The sequence below is a fragment of the Urocitellus parryii genome, chromosome 6 (assembly GCF_045843805.1).
Source record: "Urocitellus parryii isolate mUroPar1 chromosome 6, mUroPar1.hap1, whole genome shotgun sequence".
Classification (NCBI taxonomy): Eukaryota; Metazoa; Chordata; class Mammalia; order Rodentia; family Sciuridae; genus Urocitellus; species Urocitellus parryii.
The window spans coordinates 194,571,002-194,594,176 of NC_135536.1; the positions used below are offsets into that span (position 1 = coordinate 194,571,002).

The 23,175-nt window shown below is 54.3% G+C and overlaps 1 protein-coding gene and 1 pseudogene across 1 annotated transcript; both read left to right on the forward strand.

Annotated features, from left to right (window-relative positions):
- The first annotated feature begins 7,468 nt into the window (after positions 1–7,468).
- Positions 7,469–14,361, forward strand: Ocstamp (osteoclast stimulatory transmembrane protein). The gene is made up of 3 exons (XM_026390953.1): positions 7,469–7,512; positions 9,519–10,521; positions 13,909–14,361. Exons 1-3 carry the CDS (start codon positions 7,469–7,471, stop codon positions 14,359–14,361), a joined length of 1,500 nt encoding a protein of 499 aa, XP_026246738.1.
- A 6,747-nt stretch (positions 14,362–21,108) lies between these two features.
- On the forward strand, positions 21,109–21,417 carry LOC113184343 (10 kDa heat shock protein, mitochondrial pseudogene; annotated as a pseudogene).
- The last annotated feature ends 1,758 nt before the right edge of the window (positions 21,418–23,175 follow it).

Here is a 23,175-nt window from a genome sequence, read left to right on the forward strand (position 1 = left end):
GTGGGACAGAGGACGTGGGGCAGAGGACCTGGGGGGCAGAGGACGTGGGGCAGAGGACGTGGGGCAGAGGACGTGGGACAGAGGACCTGGGGGGCTGAGGACCTGGGGCAGAGGACATGGGGCCGAGGACCTGGGGCAGAGGATGTGGGGCAGAGGACGTGGGGCAGAGGACGTGGGGGACAGAGGACCTGGGGGACAGAGGACGTGGGGCAGAGGGACCTGGGGCAGAGGACGTGGGGCAGAGGACGTGGGGCAGAGGACGTGGGGGACAGAGGACGTGGGGGACATAGGACGTGGGCAGAGGACCTGGGGCAGAGGACGTGGGGCAGAGGACCTGGGGCAGAGGACCTGGGGGACAGAGGACCTGGGGCAGAGGACGTGGGGCAGAGGACGTGGGGCAGAGGACGTGGGGCAGAGGACCTGGGGCAGAGGACCTGGGGCAGAGGACGTGGGGCAGAGGACCTGGGGCAGAGGACCTGGGGCAGAGGACGTGGGGCAGAGGACGTGGAGCAGAGGACGTGGGGGACAGAGGACGTGGGGGACATAGGACGTGGGGCAGAGGACCTGGGGCAGAGGACGTGGGGCAGAGGACCTGGGGCAGAGGTCCTGGGGGACAGAGGACCTGGGGCAGAGGACGTGGGGCAGAGGACGTGGGGCAGAGGACGTGGGGGACAGAGGACCTGGGGCAGAGGACATGGGGGACAGAGGACGTGGGGCAGAGGACGTGGGGCAAAGGACCTGGGACAGAGGACGTAAGGCAGAGGACGTGGGGCAGAGGACGTGGGGCAGAGGACGTGGGGCAGAGGACGTGGGGGACAGAGGACCTGGGGCAGAGGACCTGGGGGACATAGGACGTGGGGCAGAGGACCTGGGGCAGAGGATGTGGGGCAGAGGACCTGGGGCAGAGGACGTGGGGCAGAGGAGCTGGGGCAGAGGACGTGGGACAGAGGACCTGGGGCAGAGGACCTGGGGGGCTGAGGACCTGGGGCAGAGGACGTGGGGCAGAGGACCTGGGGCAGAGGACGTGGGGGACAGAGGACCTGGGGGACAGAGGACGTGGGGCAGAGGATGTGGGGCAGAGGACCTGGGACAGAGGACGTGGGGCAGAGGACGTGGGGCAGAGGACGTGGGGCAGAGGACGTGGGGGACAGAGGACCTGGGGCAGAGGACATGGGGGACAGAGGACGTGGGGCAGAGGACGTGGGGCAGAGGACGTGGGGCAGAGGACGTGGGGCAGAGGACGTGGGGCAGAGGACCTGGGGCAGAGGACGTGGGGCAGAGGACGTGGGGCAGAGGACCTGGGGGACAGAGGACGTGGGGCAGAGGACCTCTGGCAGAGGACGTGGGGGACAGAGGACGTGGGGCAGAGGACCTGGGGGACAGAGGACGTGGGGCAGAGGACGTGGGGCAGAGGACCTGGGGCAGAGGACCTGGGGCAGAGGACGTGGGCAGAGGACCTGGGGCAGAGGACGTGGGGCAGAGGACCTGGGGCAGAGGACCTGGGGCAGAGGACGTGGGCGACAGAGGACGTGGGGCAGAGGACGTGGGACAGAGGACGTGGGGCAGAGGACCTGGGGGGCAGAGGACGTGGGGCAGAGGACGTGGGGCAGAGGACGTGGGACAGAGGACCTGGGGGGCTGAGGACCTGGGGCAGAGGACCTGGGGCAGAGGACGTGGGGCAGAGGACCTGGGGCAGAGGATGTGGGGCAGAGGACCTGGGGCAGAGGACGTGGGGGACAGAGGACCTGGGGGACAGAGGACGTGGGGCAGAGGACCTGGGGCAGAGGACGTGGGGCAGAGGACGTGGAGCAGAGTACGTGGGGGACAGAGGACGTGGGGGACATAGGACGTGGGGCAGAGGACCTGGGGCAGAGGACGTGGGGCAGAGGACCTGGGGCAGAGGACCTGGGGGACACAGGAATTGGGGCAGAGGACCTGGGGGACAGAGGACCTGGGGCAGAGGACGTGGGGCAGAGGACGTGGGGGACAGAGGACCTGGGGGACAGAGTACGTGGGGCAGAGGACCTGGGCAGAGGACGTGGGGCAGAGGACGTGGAGCAGAGTACGTGGGGGACAGAGGACGTGGGGGACATAGGACGTGGGGCAGAGGACCTGGGGCAGAGGACGTGGGGCAGAGGACCTGGGGCAGAGGACCTGGGGGACAGAGGACCTGGGGCAGAGGACCTGGGGGACAGAGGACCTGGGGCAGAGGACGTGGGGCAGAGGACCTGGGGGACAGAGGACCTGGGGCAGAGGACCTGGGGCAGAGGACGTGGAGCAGAGGACGTGGGGGACAGAGGACGTGGGGGACAGAGGACGTGGGGCAGAGGACCTGGGGCAGAGGACCTGGGGCAGAGGACGTGGGGCAGAGGACGTGGGGCAGAGGACAGGGCTCTATTGCAGAGGCTCCATGGCGAGGTGGGGGGGTGGTGCTGAGTCCCTGGAAAGGTACCAGGTTGGTGTGAACCACACAAGGAGCCAAGGCCCAGGAAGGACAAACCCACCTGTCTGACAGCTTGTCGCCCTAAGGAGCCCCCGGACGCCGGCCTCGAGCTGATCTATTGGCTCCTTTTTCTCCTTGGACGGAGTCCTCAGGGATGGCTGCTTCTGCCCTTTGTGTCGTGGCTGGAGGGAAGGAACTAGCGGCTGGCATGTCGTGATGGCCACTGAGGCTCCAGAGTCCCTCTTGGGGCGGCTTCTCCAAGATCTGAACAACAGTGTGCCTCAAGGTCAAAAGCTAAAGTCCAGGACATTGACTCTGCCCAGAATCAGCGGGTTTCCCGGGGCTGGTTGGCGGCTGTTTGTGGACCCTCCTACACAGCCCCCGAGGAAATAAGCAAGAATAGGAGATGCGACTTGGAAAAGGGTATTTCCAGACGGCCACAGGTTATGAAGAGTGGCCAGACGCACTTGTTTGTAATCAGGGAGATGCAAATTAAGAGAAGATAGAACCAAACGTCAGTAGGATGGGAGGAACCAGGCAGTGGACACTAAGTGGTGGTGGCCGTGAGGAAACCAGGCCTCTGCTCTGCAGGCCAGACGGCGGCCCCGGAGCCCGCCAGAGACTCGGCAGTGGCCAGGAGGGTCATTATCCTTGCTCCCTGGACCCAGTCGTCCTACTCCTGGGTTTATAGCCCGGCCAGCTACCCCACGGGTCCCTAAAGAGACAATGTCAGAAGGCCACTCTTCTTGAGGTTCCGGGGACCTGGAGGCTACCTCGGCAGCCGACATTGGTGAAGCATCACACCCAAAGGGCTTCGCTCCCCGGCCGCGCCTCGGACGCATGCGCACTCCAATATGGGTGCCAACAGATGCAGAGTCAAGAGGGCAGAGGAATGGGAGCCGTGACCCACGGGAAAAGCCAAAGGTGATATGAAAGTCACTGGACAGTGTCCAGGGGGCTATCCAGGGGGCTACGCCACTCCACCCCAGCATGCTGCGAGGGCTTGAGGGGGTCTCTAGTGACTTTGGACTTCAGTTCCTAATCTGAGAAATGGGAGCGCAGGGCAGGGCTCAACAGGAAACGGGAAAGAAGCTTGGCTGGTTGGAGTTCAAGACCATCATCGACAGCCATGGACAGAGGGCGGGCGGCTGCAAGGGAAGGGGAGATCCCAGGAGGGCAGGAGGCTGGGTGCAGCAGCACCTCCCAGCCCAGGCCTCCCAGGAGACATCTGCCTGGGCAGGGGCTGGTCCAGGGACACAGGGAGCCCCGGGTGACGCTGCAGGGCTGAGGGAAACACGCAGATGGTGTGAGCAGCAATCCCCTGCCCTCCCGGATGGGTTCCCAGAGCCCCGCGGTGGGTAATATGGAACCCCACATATATGCCTTCCCTCCTCCTCCGCGGCTAGGATCCGGTCATCTTACAAATTAGGCCCAGGAAGAGGTGGACAGTGATGACGAAGATGAAAGTCATTTAAAACTGGTGAGTTGTTTGTTTCTGAGATTTTCCTCTGAATCTTTGGGGACGGTGATTCCTGATGGATGAGGAAACCCAGGGAGCAAAGCTGTGGGCAAGAAGGGAAGAGCGAGGGAACGTGAGCCCTGGGTTCACAGCTGTGGGCCTCGTGAGTCCCGCGTCCAGCAGCGAGGCTGGGACTGAAGGCAGGAGCCGCAGGTGGCTCTGAGGCCGCCTGCGGCAGAGTCCCCGACTCCCAGGTCACCTTCGTTCCCGCCAGGCTCCCACTGATGGGCAGGACCCCCCATGCTGGAAGGCAAGCTGCTTGACTCAGAGTCCGTTTATTTTAAGCGTTAATCTCATCAAAAGCATCCTCATGGAAACATCTAGAATAACCTGGGACCAAATATCTGGAACCACAGAAGGCAGAATGTGACGAGTCTTCGGTGCAGCCTACCCAAGCCCACCTCCGGGGCCAGGGGACCAGGGGACAGGAGCCGGAAGCAAGTCCAGAGGCAGACCCCACACAGGGTGACAGGCTTTAGTCACCACCAGAGGTTGCCCCCTGGTGCCCCCGGTGAATTTTCAGCTGTTAATGGGCTGCTTCCCCCCCCCCTGCTATTTTCCTTTCTTCCTCTTTCTCTTCCCTCCCTCCCTTCCTTCTCTCTCTCTCTCTCTTTCCGTCTCTCTCCCTCCCTCCTCCCTCCCTCCCTTTCTCCTTCCTTCTTTCCCAGGGATTGAACCCAGGGCCACTTAACCACTAGCCACATCCCAGCCCTTTTTATTTTTTATTTTGAGATGGTGCCTCACTAAGTTGCTGAGGCTGGCTTTGATCCTCCTGCCTCAGCCTCCCGAGCCGCTGGGATGACAGGGCTGCACCCAGCTGGGTTGCTCATCTTTAAAGTTCAGATTTCACTTAAAAATCTGGATTCCCACTTCTCTTGGGAAAGAAACCACCACAAGATCTAGCAATGTGGGGGCACAGCCTGCGAGGGTGCATCCCTGTCAAGGGGGCCGTGCGTGGGTCCTCAGCTCTGGCCACCTGCTGCAAAGGCAGGAGCCCTGACCCAGAGGCTGTCCCCTCTCTGAGCTAGCAATGTGGGGCCCTCGTGCCACCTGGCGACAGTGGCTGGGAGCCAGGACGGTCACCTACCCCAGTCCCGAGCTGCTGCGTGTCCTCTCACCCTGGCACTCTTCTTCCCACTCTGCACCTTCCTGGCCTGGGAAGGCGCTGGAACCCAGGACCCTAGATCACACCATCGGGAGGGTCCATCTTGGCCTCAGTGTCCCCGGTGGCCACGGCGGGAGCCTCCCTGCCCAGTGGAACTGTCTCCGATGAGGGGGCAGCTGGCTCCTGCCCGGCCCAACACAGAGGCCACTTGCTAAGTGAGGGCCTGAGCCCTCACCGTGTGGCTGGCCTGAATCGAGGTGTGTCACAGAACAAAACGCCGAGCAGATTCTAAAAACATGAGAAAAACAGATGGGAACTGTCCTAGGAGCAATGTTTCCTATTTTTCACATATGAAAGGGTGATATTTGACAGGATATTTGACATTTGAAAGGATAGTATTTTGGATAGATCAGACTGAATAAAATAGCTTCACTGAAATTAATTTCATTTTTTATGTGGTTATCAGAAAATCACATCGTGTGACTCATTTCCGGGGCTCCCGTTCCGTGTCTGTCCGGTGGTCCCACCGCCTCGATGCACTCCTGACCATCTGGATGGCGGCCTCATTCTACACCCACGAGCTAAGAAACCCAGTGTCACCAGTTCCCCTCTGTCTCATGCCTCTGAATCCTGCACCCAGAAATTCCCCTCGACAGGGCTGCTCTGTTTTGATGATTCAGAGCCCCTCCCGGATGTGGTGGGCCTTGAGGTCAGGCCAGCCTTAGGTGGGCAGGGGTGACTGCCCACAAATGTCAAAAAAAAGCCAAAAATACCTTCTGCTCTTTCCTTTCCCAAGCCCCCAGTCCCCAAATCCACAGACCTTCTGGAAACAACTGAGTGGTTCTTAACCACAGCGCTAGTGGGCTCCCTTCTGACCAGCACAGTGCCCTGACTCCCTGTGTGAAGGGACCCACTGAGGGTGGCCTCGGGGGTCTCACAGAGGCCTGCATGAGCAAGTCTGAGCAGCCCGGAGCTCACTCAGGCAGAGCTACCAGCCCAGGTGGGAGGGAGCAGGGCATGAGCATTTATCTACTGCTTACTGGATACTCCACACATTATCTCCCTGGGTCCTCAAACAATCCTAAGAAGTAGGTAATAGGTTCTCCTTGCTATAACAGAGGACGCACAAGTTCAGAAAGGGACTCTGTCTTGCCCCAGGCCACACAGCACAGTAACTGGCACAGCTGGCATTTGAGTTCCTGTCTGCTGGGCACAGCCCAGGGCCCCTGCAGTTCATGGAGCGCTCCCTGCTCCCTGCAGCTGGACAGCTGGACAGCAGGCCTGACTGCGGCCCCCTGCAGAGGTTGCAAGTTGGTGACCCTCGTGCTGGCACCTGATGATGGATCAGCACCATCCATGCCTCATTTTTGTGGAGCTTTAACATTTGGCTGGGGCCGTGGAGCAGCTGCCTTTCCCAAAGGAGCCCACACGGTCACAGTTCTCCGTTCCATGGGACCTGCTTTGTGTGTGAGCTTCCCTCCCAGCCCTGAGGCACAGGGCCGCTGCCTTGGAGATTTTTGTGCCTGCTTCTTGCGGAGGTGGAGGCTCCAGGCTTCCAGGGACGCAGGGCCCAGGAGAGTTGAGCCACACTCAGCTATGAGACTCTGAGAGGTCACATCCCTTATCGGGAGGCAGGACACTCCTCTTTAGATCTAAGCAAGTGGCCCAGGGAACGTGCCTTTTAAGGGCAAACGACAGGCAGCCTGGGATGCCATCTAGCCGTGTCCATCCCGACATGGTGGGGTGCAGAGATGCTGGGGGAGATGTCTCTACTCCCGGTGGGACTGGCTTTCAGAACAGCCTGGAAGTGACAGCAGCATAAAGTACATGCGGGTGATCGACATTTATTGAGTGCCTTCTGTTTGTAATGCTGGGTATACAGCAAGGTGATCACAGGTCTGAATTATTCCCTCCAAGGCAGTAGGACAGTGGACAGGAGCAGGGACCAGTCACAGACCTCTGTGACCATCAGGGATCCCACTGTCTCCAGTGGATTCCCCCCCCCAAGAATTAGGGAGCAGGGTCCCTTGGGGCAATAACCAGGGACACAAGGGAAGGGGAGAAAGGGGAAGCGGAGCTGACTTCTTTGTCTCGAACTACTGTGAATGAGCTGGTTTCTCTGAACCTCGGTTTCCTCCTCTGTAAAATGGGGCAAAGCCTACCTTCCTGCTAGGGGATTGCAGATATTTCTTGGGAAACTTCTTGCTCTCCTCCCACACTTCCCACTGGCCCTCTCTATGGGAAAGGGTGAGGCAGCTCACCCAACCCCCAGGAGGTGGGCCCAGGCAGGCGGGACAGGCAGCCAGGAGGGCTTAAAGGGTAGAAAAGCAGAAGCACAGGGTTCCCCCCATGGCCACTCCACCTGCCACCGCTGCCAGACACCGACTGCCATTCAGGGACCATGAGGGGCCTCTGTGGAGCTGCTGAGCACCTCGTCAGGACGGGGTAGGTCTGGGGACTTTGGACAGTGAGGGCCACAGGTGAGAAAAGGTCAGCAATCTGTTGTGAGGAGTATAAGCCCTCGAGGTCTTCCATGCCCTGGCTGCGAGACCGTGGGTCCACCCTCCCCCTCTCTGAGCCTCAGTTTCCCCATCTGTGAAGTGGGGATGATCATGGTGTCTATGAAACTGTTGTGTGCGTCGAGTAAGGAAATGTACACATAGGGATTGGCTCAAGGGAGCACTCGGTAAATATTACCAGGTGCCCTTGTCATGTGTGATTCCCAGCATGGAACTTGGTCCTGGTTTTTATGATTATATGATTAGCTGGTATTTCATCAGCTGCCCTGTTCCAAACACTAGTAAGACGGTAGAAGGGGCGTTTAGTCCCCCGTCCAAATGCCTTCAAGAGCCAGATGGGATTGTGCTGGGCAGGGCCCCTCAGTCCTGTACCTTGAAGGGTGGGGCACAGCCTGTAAGGGTGCATCCCTGTCAAAGGGGGCCGTGGGTCCTCAGCTCTGTCCACCTGCTGCAAAGGCAGGAGCCCTGACCCAGAGAAGCTAGAAATCCCAATTGCAATGTGAAACTTCCTGTATCCAGAGGACGGCAGTTCTCACACACCCACGGTGTGGACCAAAACAAAGCAAATTTGCACACTGGATTCAGCCTTTGGGACCCCAGGATGTGGCCTCTGGTCCAGTGCCCCAGGCCTCATGCGTCAAGCCGTCTTCAAGTCCCCCAACCCTGTTTCCTAAGGGAGCAGTCAGCAGGAATTCTCATGCTCTGCTCCTTCTGTTCGGGACACCCAGCCTCCTTTCCCCACGTAAGAAATGACACTTGTTCTCCCAGCCCTAGCTGAAATATCACCTCTTCCAGGAAGCCCTCCTGACTCTCCCAGGTAAACATGACCCTCCACCTTCTCCACCCCAGTGCAGACCCAGGCTGACCATTCCTGAGAGACCTTTTATGGTGGACTTACGCTCTAATGTCCTGTTCATATCTCCCCAATTTAACTGTGAACTTGTCCTGTGTGTGGCCCATGACCTAATTCACCTTGGTGCCCAACACAGGGACAATTATGTCTTACCTTTTCTTTACCTTCAAGCATTCATTACCTCCTCCAGCATCCTGCCCTCGATGCTGGCCTTGATTCCTGCTGATCTGAGCAAACAGGAGCCATCCTGCCATGCTCCATGAAGATTTAGGAGTACCATATCTTTATGAATACTTATCAGGCACTATTCCAGGCCCTCGGAATGTATCAGTGACCCAAAGATACAAAGCCCCTGCCCTGGAGGTGTTGACCTGCTAATGATAGATAATAGCTCAGGTGGTGCTCATGATGTGACCAGAATGACCCTAGGAGGCACATTCTACAGATGAGAAAACTGAGGCACAGGGGGTTAAGGAACCAGGCCACACAGCTGTGAGTGGTGGAGCAGGGGTTTGAATCAGAACAGACCAGAGGCGATGCCCTCCATCCTTGCCCTGCGTGTTTCAGGTGTGCACACCTTGTCCATTTCCATCATTACCCGTTTCCTGCCTGCCCCCCAGCTAATGGCCCACCTTCCTCGCCCCTAGATGATAAAGGCCAGGGCCACAGGACGATGAGCTCAGGAAAACAGCTTCTGTCTCCGTCCCTGCCCCTCCCACTCCTTGATCCTTCTCCCTTTGTCTGGGCTTCCTGCTCCCTGACTCCTTCTTTCAGGCCAGTTGCCCTCACTCGGTTACGGGCTCCGGCAGCCGGGCAGGCGCCCCCCACCCTCAGGAGCTGCGCAGGACTGGGCTCTTCGCCCACCACTCCCTCGAGACCCAGCCTGGGGAGGGCTGTGATTGGTTCAGCATTGTCACGTGGGTGGGAGTGGTTAGCTCTGATTGGCCCATCTGGAAAGTTGGCCTGCCTCCGTAGCAAAAGGGTGGCATCGGCTGGCAGGCCTTGGCATTGAGCAGGCAGGGACGGTGACAGGCCCACCCGCCCCCTGATGGAGCGTCCTCCCATTTCCTTGTGTGCAGGTGGAGGTTCTCGCAGTTGGGGATCCGCAAGGCCCTTGACCCACTGCAGGCTGCCTGGGATGCCTTCTCCCAGCCTGTCCCAGCCAGCTGTGGCCAGCTGCTGACCCAGCTCCTCCTCTGCGCTTGCCTGGCTGTTGCTGCCGCAGAATTGGTTTGTCATTGGCTGGTCTCGTCGTGGCTTTATCCTTCAGGACTCTCGGGCATCATAGCCACTGTGTGTGGACTCCTGGTCTTCCTGGGCCTGGGCCTGGTACCCCCGGTCCGCTGCCTGTTCGCGCTCAGTGTGCCCACCCTGGGCACGGAACAGGGACGCCAGCTGCTCCTGTCCTACAGTACTGCCACCCTGGCTGTTGCCGTGGTGCCAAACGTCTTGGCCAACATGGGTGCAGCTGGACAGGTGCTTAGGTGCGTCACCGAGGGCTCCCTGGACAGTCTGCTCAACACCACTCACCAGCTGCGCAATGCGTCCACAGCACTGGGCCCCACCAGCCGATCGAGCGGCCGGGGCCTGACATTTGAGAGCCAGGGAAATGGCTCTGCCTTCCGGCTTCACATGCTCAGGGTCACTCAGGGGGTCCTGGAGGACTTCTCTGCATTGGAGTCCCTGGCCCGGGCAGCAGCACTGGGGACTCAGCGGGTGGTCACCGGGATGTTCATGCTGGGCCTCCTGGTGGAATCTGCCTGGTACCTCCACCGCTACCTGACTGACCTGCGGTTTGACAACGTCTATGAGACACCACAGCTGACCCGGCAACTGGCCCAGGCCCAGGCCACCCACCTAGTGGCTCCTCCACCCCCGTGGCTGCTCGGAATAGCCCGGCCCAAGCTGTCCCGGGAGGAGCTGCTGCGCTGTCTCCTGAGGCTGGGGCTTCTCTCCCTGCTCCTGGTGGTCACAGCTGTGGCAGTGGCCACAGACCACATGGCCTTCCTGCTGGCACAGGCGGCAGTGGAGTGGGCTCAGAAGTTGCCAGTTGTGCCCGTCACACTTATGGTTAAGTATGATGTAAGTGCTGGGAGGGGAGATGACCTAGGTCAGTTCCTGGAGGGAAGGGGCAGCCTCACTGACCCCTGGACTTGCAGAGCTGGGCGCAGTGACACACACGTGTAATGCTACCCAGGAAGATGAGGCAGGAGGTTCGAAAGTTCAAGGCCAGCCTCAGCAACTTAGCAAGACCTGTCTCAAAATAAAAAGGCTGGGGTGCAGCTCAGTTGTAGAGCATCCCTACGTTCAGTCCTAGTACTGGAAAAAACAACAACAAAAAACCACCTGATATGCAATTGCATTTACTTGCCTGCAAAACATAGGCCTTGGATAAGTCATGTGGCCTGGGCAACGGCAAATGAACCCATTTGATCCCCACAGGAGGCCTAGGAAGTGGTTCTATTTTCACCTCCTGTTGTAGGTGCAGATGCCAAGACCCAGAACCCTGAAAATCACTTGCCCTGCAGGAGTATCCAAACACTCTAGCCTCATTTCCTGCATTTGAGTTACATGCCACACAAAAGAGGTTTAATAAATAGTAGCTGTTACTAACAGCTCACGCCTGGATAGGAATGGCCTAGACCATCAGTCAGTCAGCTGTGACTCTCAGAGCAAATCCAGCTGGCTTCCTGATTTTGTAAATCCAGTTTTATTGGAACATAGCCTCCCATCTGTTGTGTATTATCCATGGTTGCTCTGCAAAGGCGGCATGGTCGAGGAGATGCAGGACAGACCACAGAACCACAAAGCCAGCAGTTACTATTTTAAATTTCCCAAGTCCTTACTGTTGGTTGTATTTACTTTCGGATCACAATTTGTGGTTTCCAATCTTTTCTTTGTATTTATTTATATTTGTTTGTTTATTTGTACTAGGGATTGAACCCAGGGGTGCTTTACCACTGAGCCATATCGCTAGCCCCTTTCTATTTTTATTTATTTATTTATTTTTGAGACAGGGTCTTGCTAAGTTGCTTAGGGCCTCACTGATCTCCTGAGGCTGGCTTTAAACTTGCGATCCTTCTGCCTCAGCCTGCCGAGACGCTGGGATCACAGGCATGCGCCCCATGTTCAGTTTGTATTTTTTATTTTTAATAGTGAGATCACACACAAAAGCCTATTGCATAAAAAACACCCAAATGTCAGACCCTGAGCTGATAATATTAAGAGCTTATATTTATCAAATACTTATTATATATTATAAAATTATTTTTTGAATTGCAAGAAATCAATTTAGGTGATCATGACATAAGTTGTCTTTTTTTAATGAAATAAACTAGAAAATTATGAGAGTATATTGCAGATGACAAGGCTATGTATTATTTCGTGAAACTTTTCATCAATTATAATATAATATGTGCTTGGAAGATGCTGTAAAATGCATTTCCTACCACAGGTCACAGGAAAGAAATGTGTCAGGGAATGGTCTAAGAGTGTTCCCTGATTGACGTAGACTTCATTCATCATATCCAAGATGCTATCAATTCCAAGTCACACTCTTGTTTGATATATCAATAAGAGAGGAAATGCTATCCATTAAACCTGACTCAGTGCTTTATTTTCACTTAGACTTCCAATTATACTCATGTAAAAGTAAGTTACTTTTATTTAACAAAGATATATTTCACCACATCTCCTCTCAGGTACACATAAAAGAAAAATAGAAAGTGATTGGTTAATTGTCCTAAGATGTCCTTCCGCCCAAGCCCAAACCTGAATGACGCTGGCCAAGTCACAAGTATCCCAGGCTTCTGGCCAACATCGCGGTGTCTTCCGGGGCATTGGTGACGCCCCTCTGTTTTCTCCAGCACTGTTGACCAAGCTTGGGCCGTGTCTCTGCGAGTGTTGACGCTGGTGCCTCTGACCCTCTGGGGAGCATTTGGGCCCAGCCCTCCTCCTGGCTTCGGCCACCTTATCTCTGCCAGGGCTCTGGGAGCTCCTTCTGCTTTCGTTGAGCGCTTCGGGGTGTGGCAGGCCCTCACACACGGGTTCGTGACTCAGCCTTACTTAGCACAAACCTCCTTTCCGTGGGTTGTCACTTGGCAAGAAAACATAGGCTAAAGTTCATCCCTCAACATGAATCCTTGCTTCACTAATATATTTGTGGCTTGCTGCTCAGGACTTTGTTTCAGTGGACATAACCACTCACTTCTTTTTTTAATTATCATTTTTAATTTTCTCATTTGTTCTTTTTTAGACATACATGACAGTAGAGTGCATTTTGACGTATTATACATACATGGCGTAGACTTACTCTAATTAGGATCCCATTCTTGAGGCTGAACATCACGTGGAGTTACACTGGCTGTGTATCATATATGAACAGAGACAAGTGATGTCCAACCATTCACTTCTGAAACAGAGTTTCTTTTGGAGACATTTAGAGATGGCAATCAAACTCTACACAGACCAAGAATGCACATCACTTTCTAAAACCTCGGTGTGGGCACTCAGGCTAAAGGGATACCTGAAAGCAAAATGTGACCTGCTGTGGCTGCTGAGAGCAGTTACCGGTCATATTGATTTTAGACACGTCCTGATTTTAAAGATGTTAAAAAGTTTAAAAAAAAATGCATCTCAGAATGGATGAAATAAGGTAGTTTCCTTAATCGCCACCATGATCCTTGAGATAGGAATTACCATCATCACCCCCATTTACAGAGAAGGATACCAAGGCTCAGTGAGGCTGGGGGAACTTCCCCCAAATTCATCAAACCCAAAGTGACAGAACCAAGCTGCTTGCCAGTTTCATGGGTTCCTTCCCCCATGAAAAAAGATTTTAAATAAATGGATGCAAATACATTACAAATTGAAAATAATGTTTGGCATAAACGTTCATTTTTTTCTTCTAACTTAAAGCAAAATAAAAACATTTTCATGATCCCCTAAAAATACAGCAGTGTGAGACCCCACACCTGCCTGCCAAGCTACGGAGATGTTCTCCCTAAGGGGAGACGGCCCTCCTTGGCTGGGACTGCCCCGAGTTGGCCACATGTGAACCCACCCAGTGGCTTTGGGTTCCCCATCTCTTAAATGAGGCTCCTGTTGGCCTCCACCTCATAGGATCACTCACATTTGAGGGGACAGTACATCAGAATAGTCACTAGGGGCTTAGCGGAGGGTAAATGACCTTGAGCATTAATTTGCCTTCTCTAAAGCATTCTGCTAAAAGGTCGTCGTCATCATCGTCGTCGTCATCATCATGGTGACACCGGTAAGATGCTTTTTAGTTGGCAAAAGCGTCACCTGCGTGCCAGCCTCAGTTGCCTTCGGCCTCCCAGGAAGTGGGGGTCATCTCTGCACCCATTTTGCAGATGAGGGCAGGGAACTTGGGCTGAGGTCCCCAGGCCTCGCAGGGCGGGGCGGCCAGTGCCAGAGCCCGCGGTTGACTGCCCCTTCTCTCCTTTCAAGGCGGCCTACAGCGTCCTGGACTTCGTCCCCTTCCTCCTCAACCGGCCCCCGGCCCAGAGCCCCTTCCTCTCCGCCCGCCACTGCTTCCAGTGGGACCTGCGCTTCAGCTCCGCGGGCTGCCGGCTGCTGCCCGCCCAGCGCCCCCAGGACGCCGCCGCGCTGGCCGCCGCGAGCCTGCAGCTGCTGGCCGGCTGCACGGTGCTGCTGGAGGCCTACGCCCGGCGCCTGCGGCACGCCATCGCCGCCGCCTTCTTCCCTGCGCAGGAGGCCAGGAGAACCCGGCACCTGCGCGCCCGGCTCCAGAGGAGGTACGACCGGCACCAGGGCCAGCGGCCGCCCCCCGGGGCCTCCTCCCTCTCGCGACCTCACGGACCGCAAGTGGCAGAGGAGCAGGAGGCCGCGGGTAGCGCGGACTTGAGCCGCTACCTGGCCCTCGGCTGCCTCCCTGGGTGACCTGGGGTGGACACCTACCTCTCTGAGCCTCAGTTTCCACGTCTATAATGACAATTGTTGTGACCTACTTTCCACGCGAGAATGTGCAAGGAGATATTGAGCGTGAAAGGCAACTAGCCAAGGGCTGTGCACCGGTCAGACCAGGAAGCAGGACGTGGCCATTCCAGGCCCCGAGCTGGTCCGGGGCCTCTCGCGCACCTCCTGATCCACCTGTTGGAGGGAGGCTTTGCATCAGGCAGGAATTGATCCAAATGCTCCAGGGACGACTTATTTATAAGCCTCTGACCGCTCTGGACTTATTTATAGTAACCTAATATTTTGTTTTTATAAATGAATGTGTTTATTAAATCTTAGATTAAATGTTATTCCTCTGCTTCCCCAGGAGCCTCCCAGCAGGATTGCCAGGTTCAATGAATAAAAACACAGGAGGCCCAATTCCATCTGAATTTCATATAAACGGACACACTTGTTCAGTATGAACCCCAGGGCCATCCACATGTAACCACCGTGTGACCTTGAGCTTCCCGCTGTCCAAACACACACACACACACACACACACACACACACTATAGCACATTAGATAATATTCTTGATTGGCTTTTATGTGAGTATTAGAACCGGGCGACAACAACTTCTAGAATAAGTGCTCTGAGGGGTTGAAAAAGGAGGTTGGTTTAGAAGACAGAAATGGGCTGAAAGAGAAAGAAGAAAGAACAAAAAGCAGATCAGCCCATACCTCCTACGTAACTATCAGAAAACACCTGAGTTGACCTTTCCCCCAGAAAGGGATATGAAAAAATAAAGCAGGCATTGATCTCCCCCTCGTCACCCACACACCTGCTCGCCAGGTCCATTTCCACGCCTTTCTTTGAGCAGAGTCTGAGTTGAGTGATGAAGAAATAGGAAACTCTAAGCCGATCTAATTTTAAAAACAGGAATGTGGGCCAATTGGAATGCCCAAAGTTCAATTATAGGTAAAAGAAATGGATGTAGCTATCTTAAGCCAGGGAGGATTTAAATTGGGTTCTTATGGAGCTGGAGGAGGGGACCCCAGATCTGACTCACCAGGAAGCTCACCTCTTCTAGCCTCAGAAGGGTAAGAAATCAGGAAGCCACTGCTCAGAGGGTGGGCCCTGGGTGTACTCTCTTGGCTGACACAACATGCAGGAGACACCAGAACCACGCTGAACGCCTGAGTTCTGTCCTGGCAAAACACGAAGACCCCCAGGACTCCACAGAATCCCTGCCTGGGCCCGGAGCTCCCTGTCACACAGCCCACCAGCACCTTCGGCCGCCGCTGTGTCACATGCCTCTGGGGTTCATGCTCTCTACACACTCACTGTGAGTGACGCTCCCCAGTTGACATGCAGGATGCCAAACCTAGTAGCCTGGCTCTCAGGACTCAGGTCACCGGCAGAAACAGGAGCAGCAGAAATTAGGCCTCTGCTTCCCTCGGGTTTCCGGGTTTCCGTGTGTTACAGGGTTGCGCTACACTGGAACCCTGGCTGTAAGGGGATTGGGGTGTACTTTTAATTTTCCAATCCAAATAGTTGGGGAAGATCTACTAAAATATTGATTTTGAAACATTTTCGACCACCACTCAAAATACTTTTTCTTTTGCAACCCCCTCCATGTGAAATAAGTTTGATTAAAGACACTTGTTTTTTTCTTAATTTAAATTTTTTATGGGTGTATTATAATTCTACACAGTAGTAGGATGTATTGTGCCCTATTTGGACGTGCAGTTAACAGTTGGTCCAATCTCTTCTCCATCTGTGCAAGGTATTCTGTTTCCTCTCATCAACCGTGTCCTTCCTGTGCTATTCCATTTCATCATGTTGTTCTAGTCTCTTCTCTTATCCTACTTAAGAAGGTTACTGGTAAAGACTCCCAGATTGCAAGCCCTGCTGAGCAGGAGGTGGACTGCGTGTTGAGCTGGCCCTTGAGCTGGGTCTTTGGACATGAGGGACAGCAGCACAGACACAGCAGAGAAAGGCCCGGGGGCAAAGCTGCCTGCTGTGTTCAATGCCGAGACCCAGAGAGGGGGAAAGAGGAGTTTAAACGCTGTTTTTTTAAACCTTAGGATTTTCTTGAGAAACTCCAGTGTAAATAAAATGGCCTTCCCTTTGGCTGTGTTGTTGCCCAATGAACCCAATAGGGGCCCAGCTGACACTGCCCACGAGTGCTCCCAGGGGAGGGACACGGGTCAGGCTTCTTCCGGGAACTTTGCATTCAGGCCTCTTTCCCATAGCTGACCTCCAAAGCACATCTAGGAGGTCGGGTTCTGCGGAGGCTGGAGAAGAGAAGCTCTGAGACCCGCCCCTGGCACCCCACGCCCCCAGCTCTGGGGTATTTTTAGGCTGTGAGTCACCACCTGTGGGGAGCTGAGCCACACTCCATCCGCTCCTCCTCCCACACCCAAGGTTACTGAGCCCCTGTCACAGGGCCTCGTCGGCCTCCCACGCCTCCAAGCCCCACCAAGGCTCCCTTTCCACATGGCTGCCCTGTTGTTGTTTAGGTGGTGACTCAGCCACACAGTATTGCACAGACAATATATCAATCCTCCTTAGAAAAATCAGAGCATTGCAGATAATGATAGTTAGCCTGTGTCGGTGCTTAGGAGTGCTGGGAATGTACTAGAAAATGCTTAAAAACTGATTCTGAAAGGAAACAAAGAAAAAGAAAGAAAGAAAGAAAGAAAGAAAGACAGCCCTCATTTGTAGTATTTGCTGAACCCCATTGTATAAATGCACCACTGCCTCCACCCCACCAGGGGATTTCGAACCACCCACAAATATTCCTGAACTGCAGTGGGGAAGAGACGCCCAACATGTCCAAAGCTCTACTGAAACCCGTGTGCACAAAAGTGTCTGAGTTGCTTGGTATTATTATCATCCTTCTTTTGAAGGTGAAGAAGTTGAGATTCAAGGAGATTAAGTACTTTGCCCAATGTCACACGGCTAATAAGCTGCAGAGACAGGCCTTAAACCCAAGTAGTCTGTCAGAATCCGTGGTGTTAACTGGCCTTTCAAATAAAGAGAAAGCCCCTTTAAGCCTTCTTCATCTCCCCAGATGGAGCCCTATCACCTGTTGCCTGGGAATCTTTCAGATATTATTTGTTGAGTCTTAAGTGACACAATACTTACACATGTTGTTCTACAACTTATCTTTTCACTGAAAAATAGGTCATAGCCTTTTTCGCATTCTGTTTCATTATTGAAGAGCATGAACATGTCCTTAGTTATTTGGAAGTTATTGGCTGGTGGGTGGAGAGGTGAGTCCAGGTTTTGCTCTTGTACACAATGTTGCAATGGACATCTTTGTGCATGCCTCCTGGACCCCATCAGGAGCTCCCCTTACAACACTTGTGAGAAAGTACCGGGCTGGGGCTGGGGATGTGGCTCAAGTGGTAGCGCGCTCGCCTGGCATGGGTGCGGCCGGGGTTCGATCCTCAGCACCACATACAAAGATGTTGTGTCCGCCGAAAATATTAAAAAATTTTTTTTAAAAAAGCTGCTTCCCAGGCTTCAGATGGCAGGTGCCTGTGAGCTGGTGTGGCAGACAGACATCTAAGTTGGCCACAGTCGGCCCACCTCGTGGAACTCATACCTGCCCTGTTGAACGTGAGCAGACCTTGTCCTGGTTCTGGCTAATCAAATATGACAGAAGCGATAGTAGGTCACTTCTGGGACTAGGGTAAATAAAATCAGAAGGTCTATCACACTCTCCTGTGCTTTCTTCATGGCTTGCATGCCCCTCCAGGTGGAGGGACGTGGGACCTGCCTGTCATCTGTATACCACCTACCCAGCACCCCACACGTTCGGAGATTGTAATCTCCAAACCCTCCAATTTGGTGGAGGCGTGCTTGTGTCGGCTTGGTGGATTGTTAACTCCATCCCTGGCCCCTCTCTCCTCCCTGGAGGGTGGATGGGGCTGAATGTACCAAGCTCCTGACCAGGGCTTGCCCATCTGATGACACCACCATCGCCCAGGAAAACCCACAGGATCTGAGAGCTGCGTCAGGAACCGAGGTCTAAGACCCAACATAAGAGCAAAAGATTCTCCCAGCACCGTGTTCTACAAGGGTCTCGAAGCTGTAAGTCAGGCACTGGGGGCAGAGACATAGAGATCTTTTAATTTCACACCCTGGACGAATGTGTCTTCCTCCTAGGGACTTCCAGTCTGCGCTGTGCTTGGGACAGAAAGAAAATGCCTTCAGGTGCAGGTCACCTAGAAGAGCTGACAGTAGGAGCCCCACAGCCTGCATGGGAACTGGGAGCCCCAAGTTGAGGTGGGCGAGGCTCCCAAGCAGCTTCCCCCCCAAGTGTACTGGGAAGACTGTAAGATCGGGAGCAGGAAGTTCTGTGTTTACGGCCAGTCCCCCACTTAGTAGTCACATGACAGTGAACAACTCATGCCTCCCAGAGCCTCATACTCCTTCCCTTCCAACGATGATAACAGAACTTCCCTCCCGTCCATGTGAAGAGCAGCTCCCGGCCGCACACGCGTGGCTTCCACGACCACCGGTTCACTCCTCAGCTGGGACTCACCGAGCATCCCCGTGCACCAAGCCCTGAGCTAGGGTCCGTGATACCCATGCTCCTCCAGGGCCACATTCTAGAAGAAAACGGGCTGCAAAGGCATCAGAAAATAAACGAGATGGCTGCGTCTAGAGGATGGGGGGAGTGCCACCAGGGGCCAAGCACAGCCTCAGGCGGGGGAAGGAGCGGCGAAGGCCTCTCTGAGGAGAGGTGGAGACGTCCTGTGGATGGGGACCTGGAGGATGAGCAGCCCTGCAGAGAAGGAGAAAGAACTTCCAGGAAGAAGACTCAGAGAAAGGGCACCAGGCCGGGACAGGCGGATGCTTTGGAAGGGCTGAAGAGAGAAGGGGACGTGGTCACACAGCTGGTCTGAGGCCCTGACTCCTCAGGAGCCCCCCAGACCACCTGCTGGGCGTCAGGCCAAGGCCAAGGGAGGCCAAGGCTGACCCTGACCCCAGCCTGCCGCCGACAGTCTCGCTTGGTTTCAGCGTCTTCTCTCTCTCTGGCCTAGAGACAGAGAACGCGGGCTGGACCCGCTGTGTGGGGCCACCTGCTTCCCCTTCCTTCCCAGTAGCCCTCGGAGGTAGCCAAAGTCCTTACTGCGCCCATTTTCTAGATGAGAAACCTGTAGTTCCGAGAGGGTGACGGGATCACCCAGAGTCACAGTGGTCAATTAACTTTTCTGCTGCCTAAGGAAGACTCTCAGACTCCCAGAGAAGTAAGATGGCTCAGGGGCCCTCATTTCCCTTGTCTGAAATGGGGCGCTAGCCCTGGGGTGACCCAGTTGGAGACCTTGAGGTGTCCAAGGACTTGGAAACCCAGCAGCGTCGGGCGCCCTCTGCTGGCTGCCACAGGACCATCCCAGGGCTTGCTTCCCACGGGTGGGCCGGGCCAGGTCTCCGCCCCTTTTCCCCAGCTTGCACTTGGTAGGGGGACACGTGGGGTAAGGACAGAGGAAGGGAGTGCTGCAGTCACTGGTTCAGCGGCCCCCACCCTGCATCAGCAGTCCTGGAAGGTGAGCCATGAGGTAGTTATGGGAGATGGAGATCCATCTCAGCTCAGGTTAAGTAGCTCCTGCACCTAGACCAGGCTAATGTCCTTAACAATGCAAAGTATATAATTAAAACCTTGTGTCTACTGTGATGGACCAACCCTGCACATCCTGCAGGGAAGCAACACGTTGAGGCTGCTCCTCCCCCTGGGTCCCAGCTGGTTCGGTCAACAGCACAGGAGGCCGTCTCTGACCCCAACACAGTGCAGTGGAAGGACATGCATTATGGAATCAGTGGTGTTAAGATACACAGAGCTCTCAGCTCTGCCACTTTTTAGCTTGGTGACTTTCATGTCACCTTATGAGTCCTACCGTCTCATCTATAAAATAGGGATCAGAAAGGTGCTTCTCCAGTGGACATTTGTTATTTTTGTCTGTCTGGCAGATCTCCCCACCATTCAGCATTTTTGCAGATAAACAGGTACTGCTGTTCCACCACTACCCACTTCATGTAACCTGGTGCCCAGTCCCAGCACCTTGTCGTCTCCTGTACATGGGTCTCACTAGTTCTAGTTCCCCAGATGCCAAGACGAGGGCAAGGCCAGCCAGGAGCCTAGGGCACAGAATTTAAGGGGGCACCCACTCTCACATACCCTGGGGCTCTAGGCTCTCGCTCTCAGGTGGAGAAGTGCATCCCACAGGGAGTGGTGCCCCCTTAAACTTTTCACCGAGGGCCCTCCCTTATCTTCTCCTAAGCCTAGCACTGGTCTCCATTTCCTTGGTGACAGTGACCAGTCTAACCCACGACAGCCCGGAGATCTTTCCTGAGAAAATATGTAGGTTTTAGGACAAAAAATTAATTTCTTTCTCCCTAGTTTGCAAGCCAATAAGGTGGTAACCCCAGAACTTTTGTGCTCTCTGCATGTACAGAAAGCTTCCCAGAAGAGAGGACAAGGCAGGCGGGGAGGACAGAGGGGGTCCTGCAAACACATCTGAGTTCCTGGGTCCAGCCTGCCCAGGGCAGCACTGCTCCATCCCTCCTGGTTCGATGAGCCGATTTGTTTTGTCTCATCTCATCTGGGTTGTGTTTCTGTCACTCACAACCAAAGAATCCTCACGAAGGAAACCTAAGTCAAGAATTGTGGGAGTTCCGAGGGCCGGACTGCGGGTGTCTTGGCGGCGGCGGCACAGTCTGAGCTGCGGCATCGCGAATCATGGCTGGACAAGCATTTAGGAAGTTTCTTCCACTTTTTGACCGAGTATTGGTCAAAAGGAGTGCAGCCGAAACTGTAACCAAAGGAGGCATTATGCTTCCAGAAAAATCTCAAGGAAAAGTATTGCAAGCAACAGTAGTAGCCGTGGGATCAGGCTCCAAAGGAAAGGGTGGAGAGATTCAGCCAGTTAGTGCGAACGTTGGAGATAAAGTTCTTCTCCCAGAGGATGGAGGCACCAAAGTAGTTCTAGATGACAAGGATCATTTCTTATTTAGAGATGGTGACATTCTTGGAAAGTATGTAGACTGAAACAAATCACTGTTGAAACGGCCTCCTATGAAGCTGCCCATTCCACCGAAGTTCTGAGATCTTTCATCATGTAAATAATTTCCATGTGTCTTTTATAATAAACTGATGATAATCTAATAACATCCACTGTCTCAAAATCTTAGTTTCCCCGTACTTGTGTCAACATTTCCAAATAAAATATGTAATGAAAAAAAAAAAGAATTGTGGGAGATCAAATCAGGTGGTGCGCACACAGCAGGACGAAATGTGTTTTCCCAACGCACCCGCATTTCCCTGCGGACGCACTTGGGTCTTGTTTCCTGAAGGCTTCCTGCCAGTGTGACTGGGGCTGGGGGTGAAATCTACAAGGGCTACCCTGACAGGCAGGAAGGGGAGTGGGGGACTGTGAAGCTGTGGGAGAAGCACGGGGAAGGGGAAGGAGTGAGACCCAAGGACCAAGCCCTGAGGGAGACGCGGTCTGGATCCTTGCAAAGAGAAGGTTCAGCCCCCGATTACTCGGCCCAAGGGCAGCAGGTGATGGTGGAGGTCCTAAGAGGAAACTCCCGTGTACTGGGGAGCACTCACACGTGGTCCACACAGATGGTTCCCTGCCCAGCACCGTTCCCTGCCCCCAGCCCACATTCTTAGTGGCTTCCCCCTGTGGAAGTGGGACATTCCCGCTTCCCCTGGCCCGGCTTCCTTCGCAAGTAGGCTGGGGTGTGTGGTCCAGTCCTGGTGATGGAACCCGACAGGAAGCCTCTGGACAGACTGTCTGCCTCCCTGATAGCTAGACATCCGAAAGGAGACTGCCCTTGATGTCTTCAAACACGATTTCAAGTGCCTCTGAGGCTTGGTACTCACGAGAGGATTTGTTTGCAGGAAAAATTAAAGAAGCCAAGGATGGAGGAGGGGCAGGACGGGAAGAATCTGAGCTTCCGATCTCATCATTGAACTGTGAGCTCAACCCGCCCCGCTGCGGCCCTACCCAGAGTCCTTGTTCAACTGAGGACATAGGACATCCCCCTTTTTAAAAATAAATTTTAAAAATTGAGAATAGCTTTAGATCTTCCAAAGATGATTAAAATACTAGAGAGCTCCTCTGCACCCCAATCCACTTTGCCCAGTCAGGGCTCTCTTGTTCTAATATGGTACGATTGCTACAAGGAGTGTTAATGCTTACTATTTTAAAACATTAACACTTTGTTCAGATTCCTCTGATTTTGATCTGCAATCCTTTTTATGGACCAGGATCCCACCCAGAGTGCCACAGGACATTTAGCTGTCCTGTCCTTAGGTTCCTAGGGCCGTGACATTTTCTCAGACTTTCCTTGTCTCTGATCATCGAGGCAGTTTTGAGGTGTGTTGGTCAGGTAGACTCCCTCCGTGGAGACTCGTCTGATGTTTTCCTGGCGATGAGATGAGACTTTTTTTTGCCCAGGAAAACCACAGAGGTGAACTGCCCCTCTCATCACATCATTTTGAAGACACACACTGTCCTCGATTACCTAGCTGAGACAGCGGTTGTCAGAACTTTTTGCTGCTGTAAAATAGACCTCTTTCCTTCTCTTCATACTTCTTTTTCTGGAAGGAAGTTGAGGGAGAAGGAGTTACATGAATTACTCAGAATTCTTTTGCATGTGAGATTTGTCTATCCATTCCTAATTATTTAGTCATTTATTTACATCTGTATGAACTTGTGGGTGTTTATCTTATACTCTATGTGATAACCGAATACTACTCTATTTTGTTTCTCGGATCGTTCTAGCTTTGGCAGTGGGG

What these genes read in the sequence shown, in the direction of transcription:
- Ocstamp (XM_026390953.1), top strand. Translation starts at nt 7,469, where the DNA reads ATGAGGGGCCTCTGTGGAGCTGCTGAGCACCTCGTCAGGACGGG. An exon ending in GAGCACCTCGTCAGGACGGG is followed by an intron (nt 7,513 to 9,518) that starts GTAGGTCTGGGG and finishes CCTTGTGTGCAG; the next exon opens with GTGGAGGTTCTCGCAGTTGG. An exon ending in CACTTATGGTTAAGTATGAT is followed by an intron (nt 10,522 to 13,908) that starts GTAAGTGCTGGG and finishes TCTCCTTTCAAG; the next exon opens with GCGGCCTACAGCGTCCTGGA.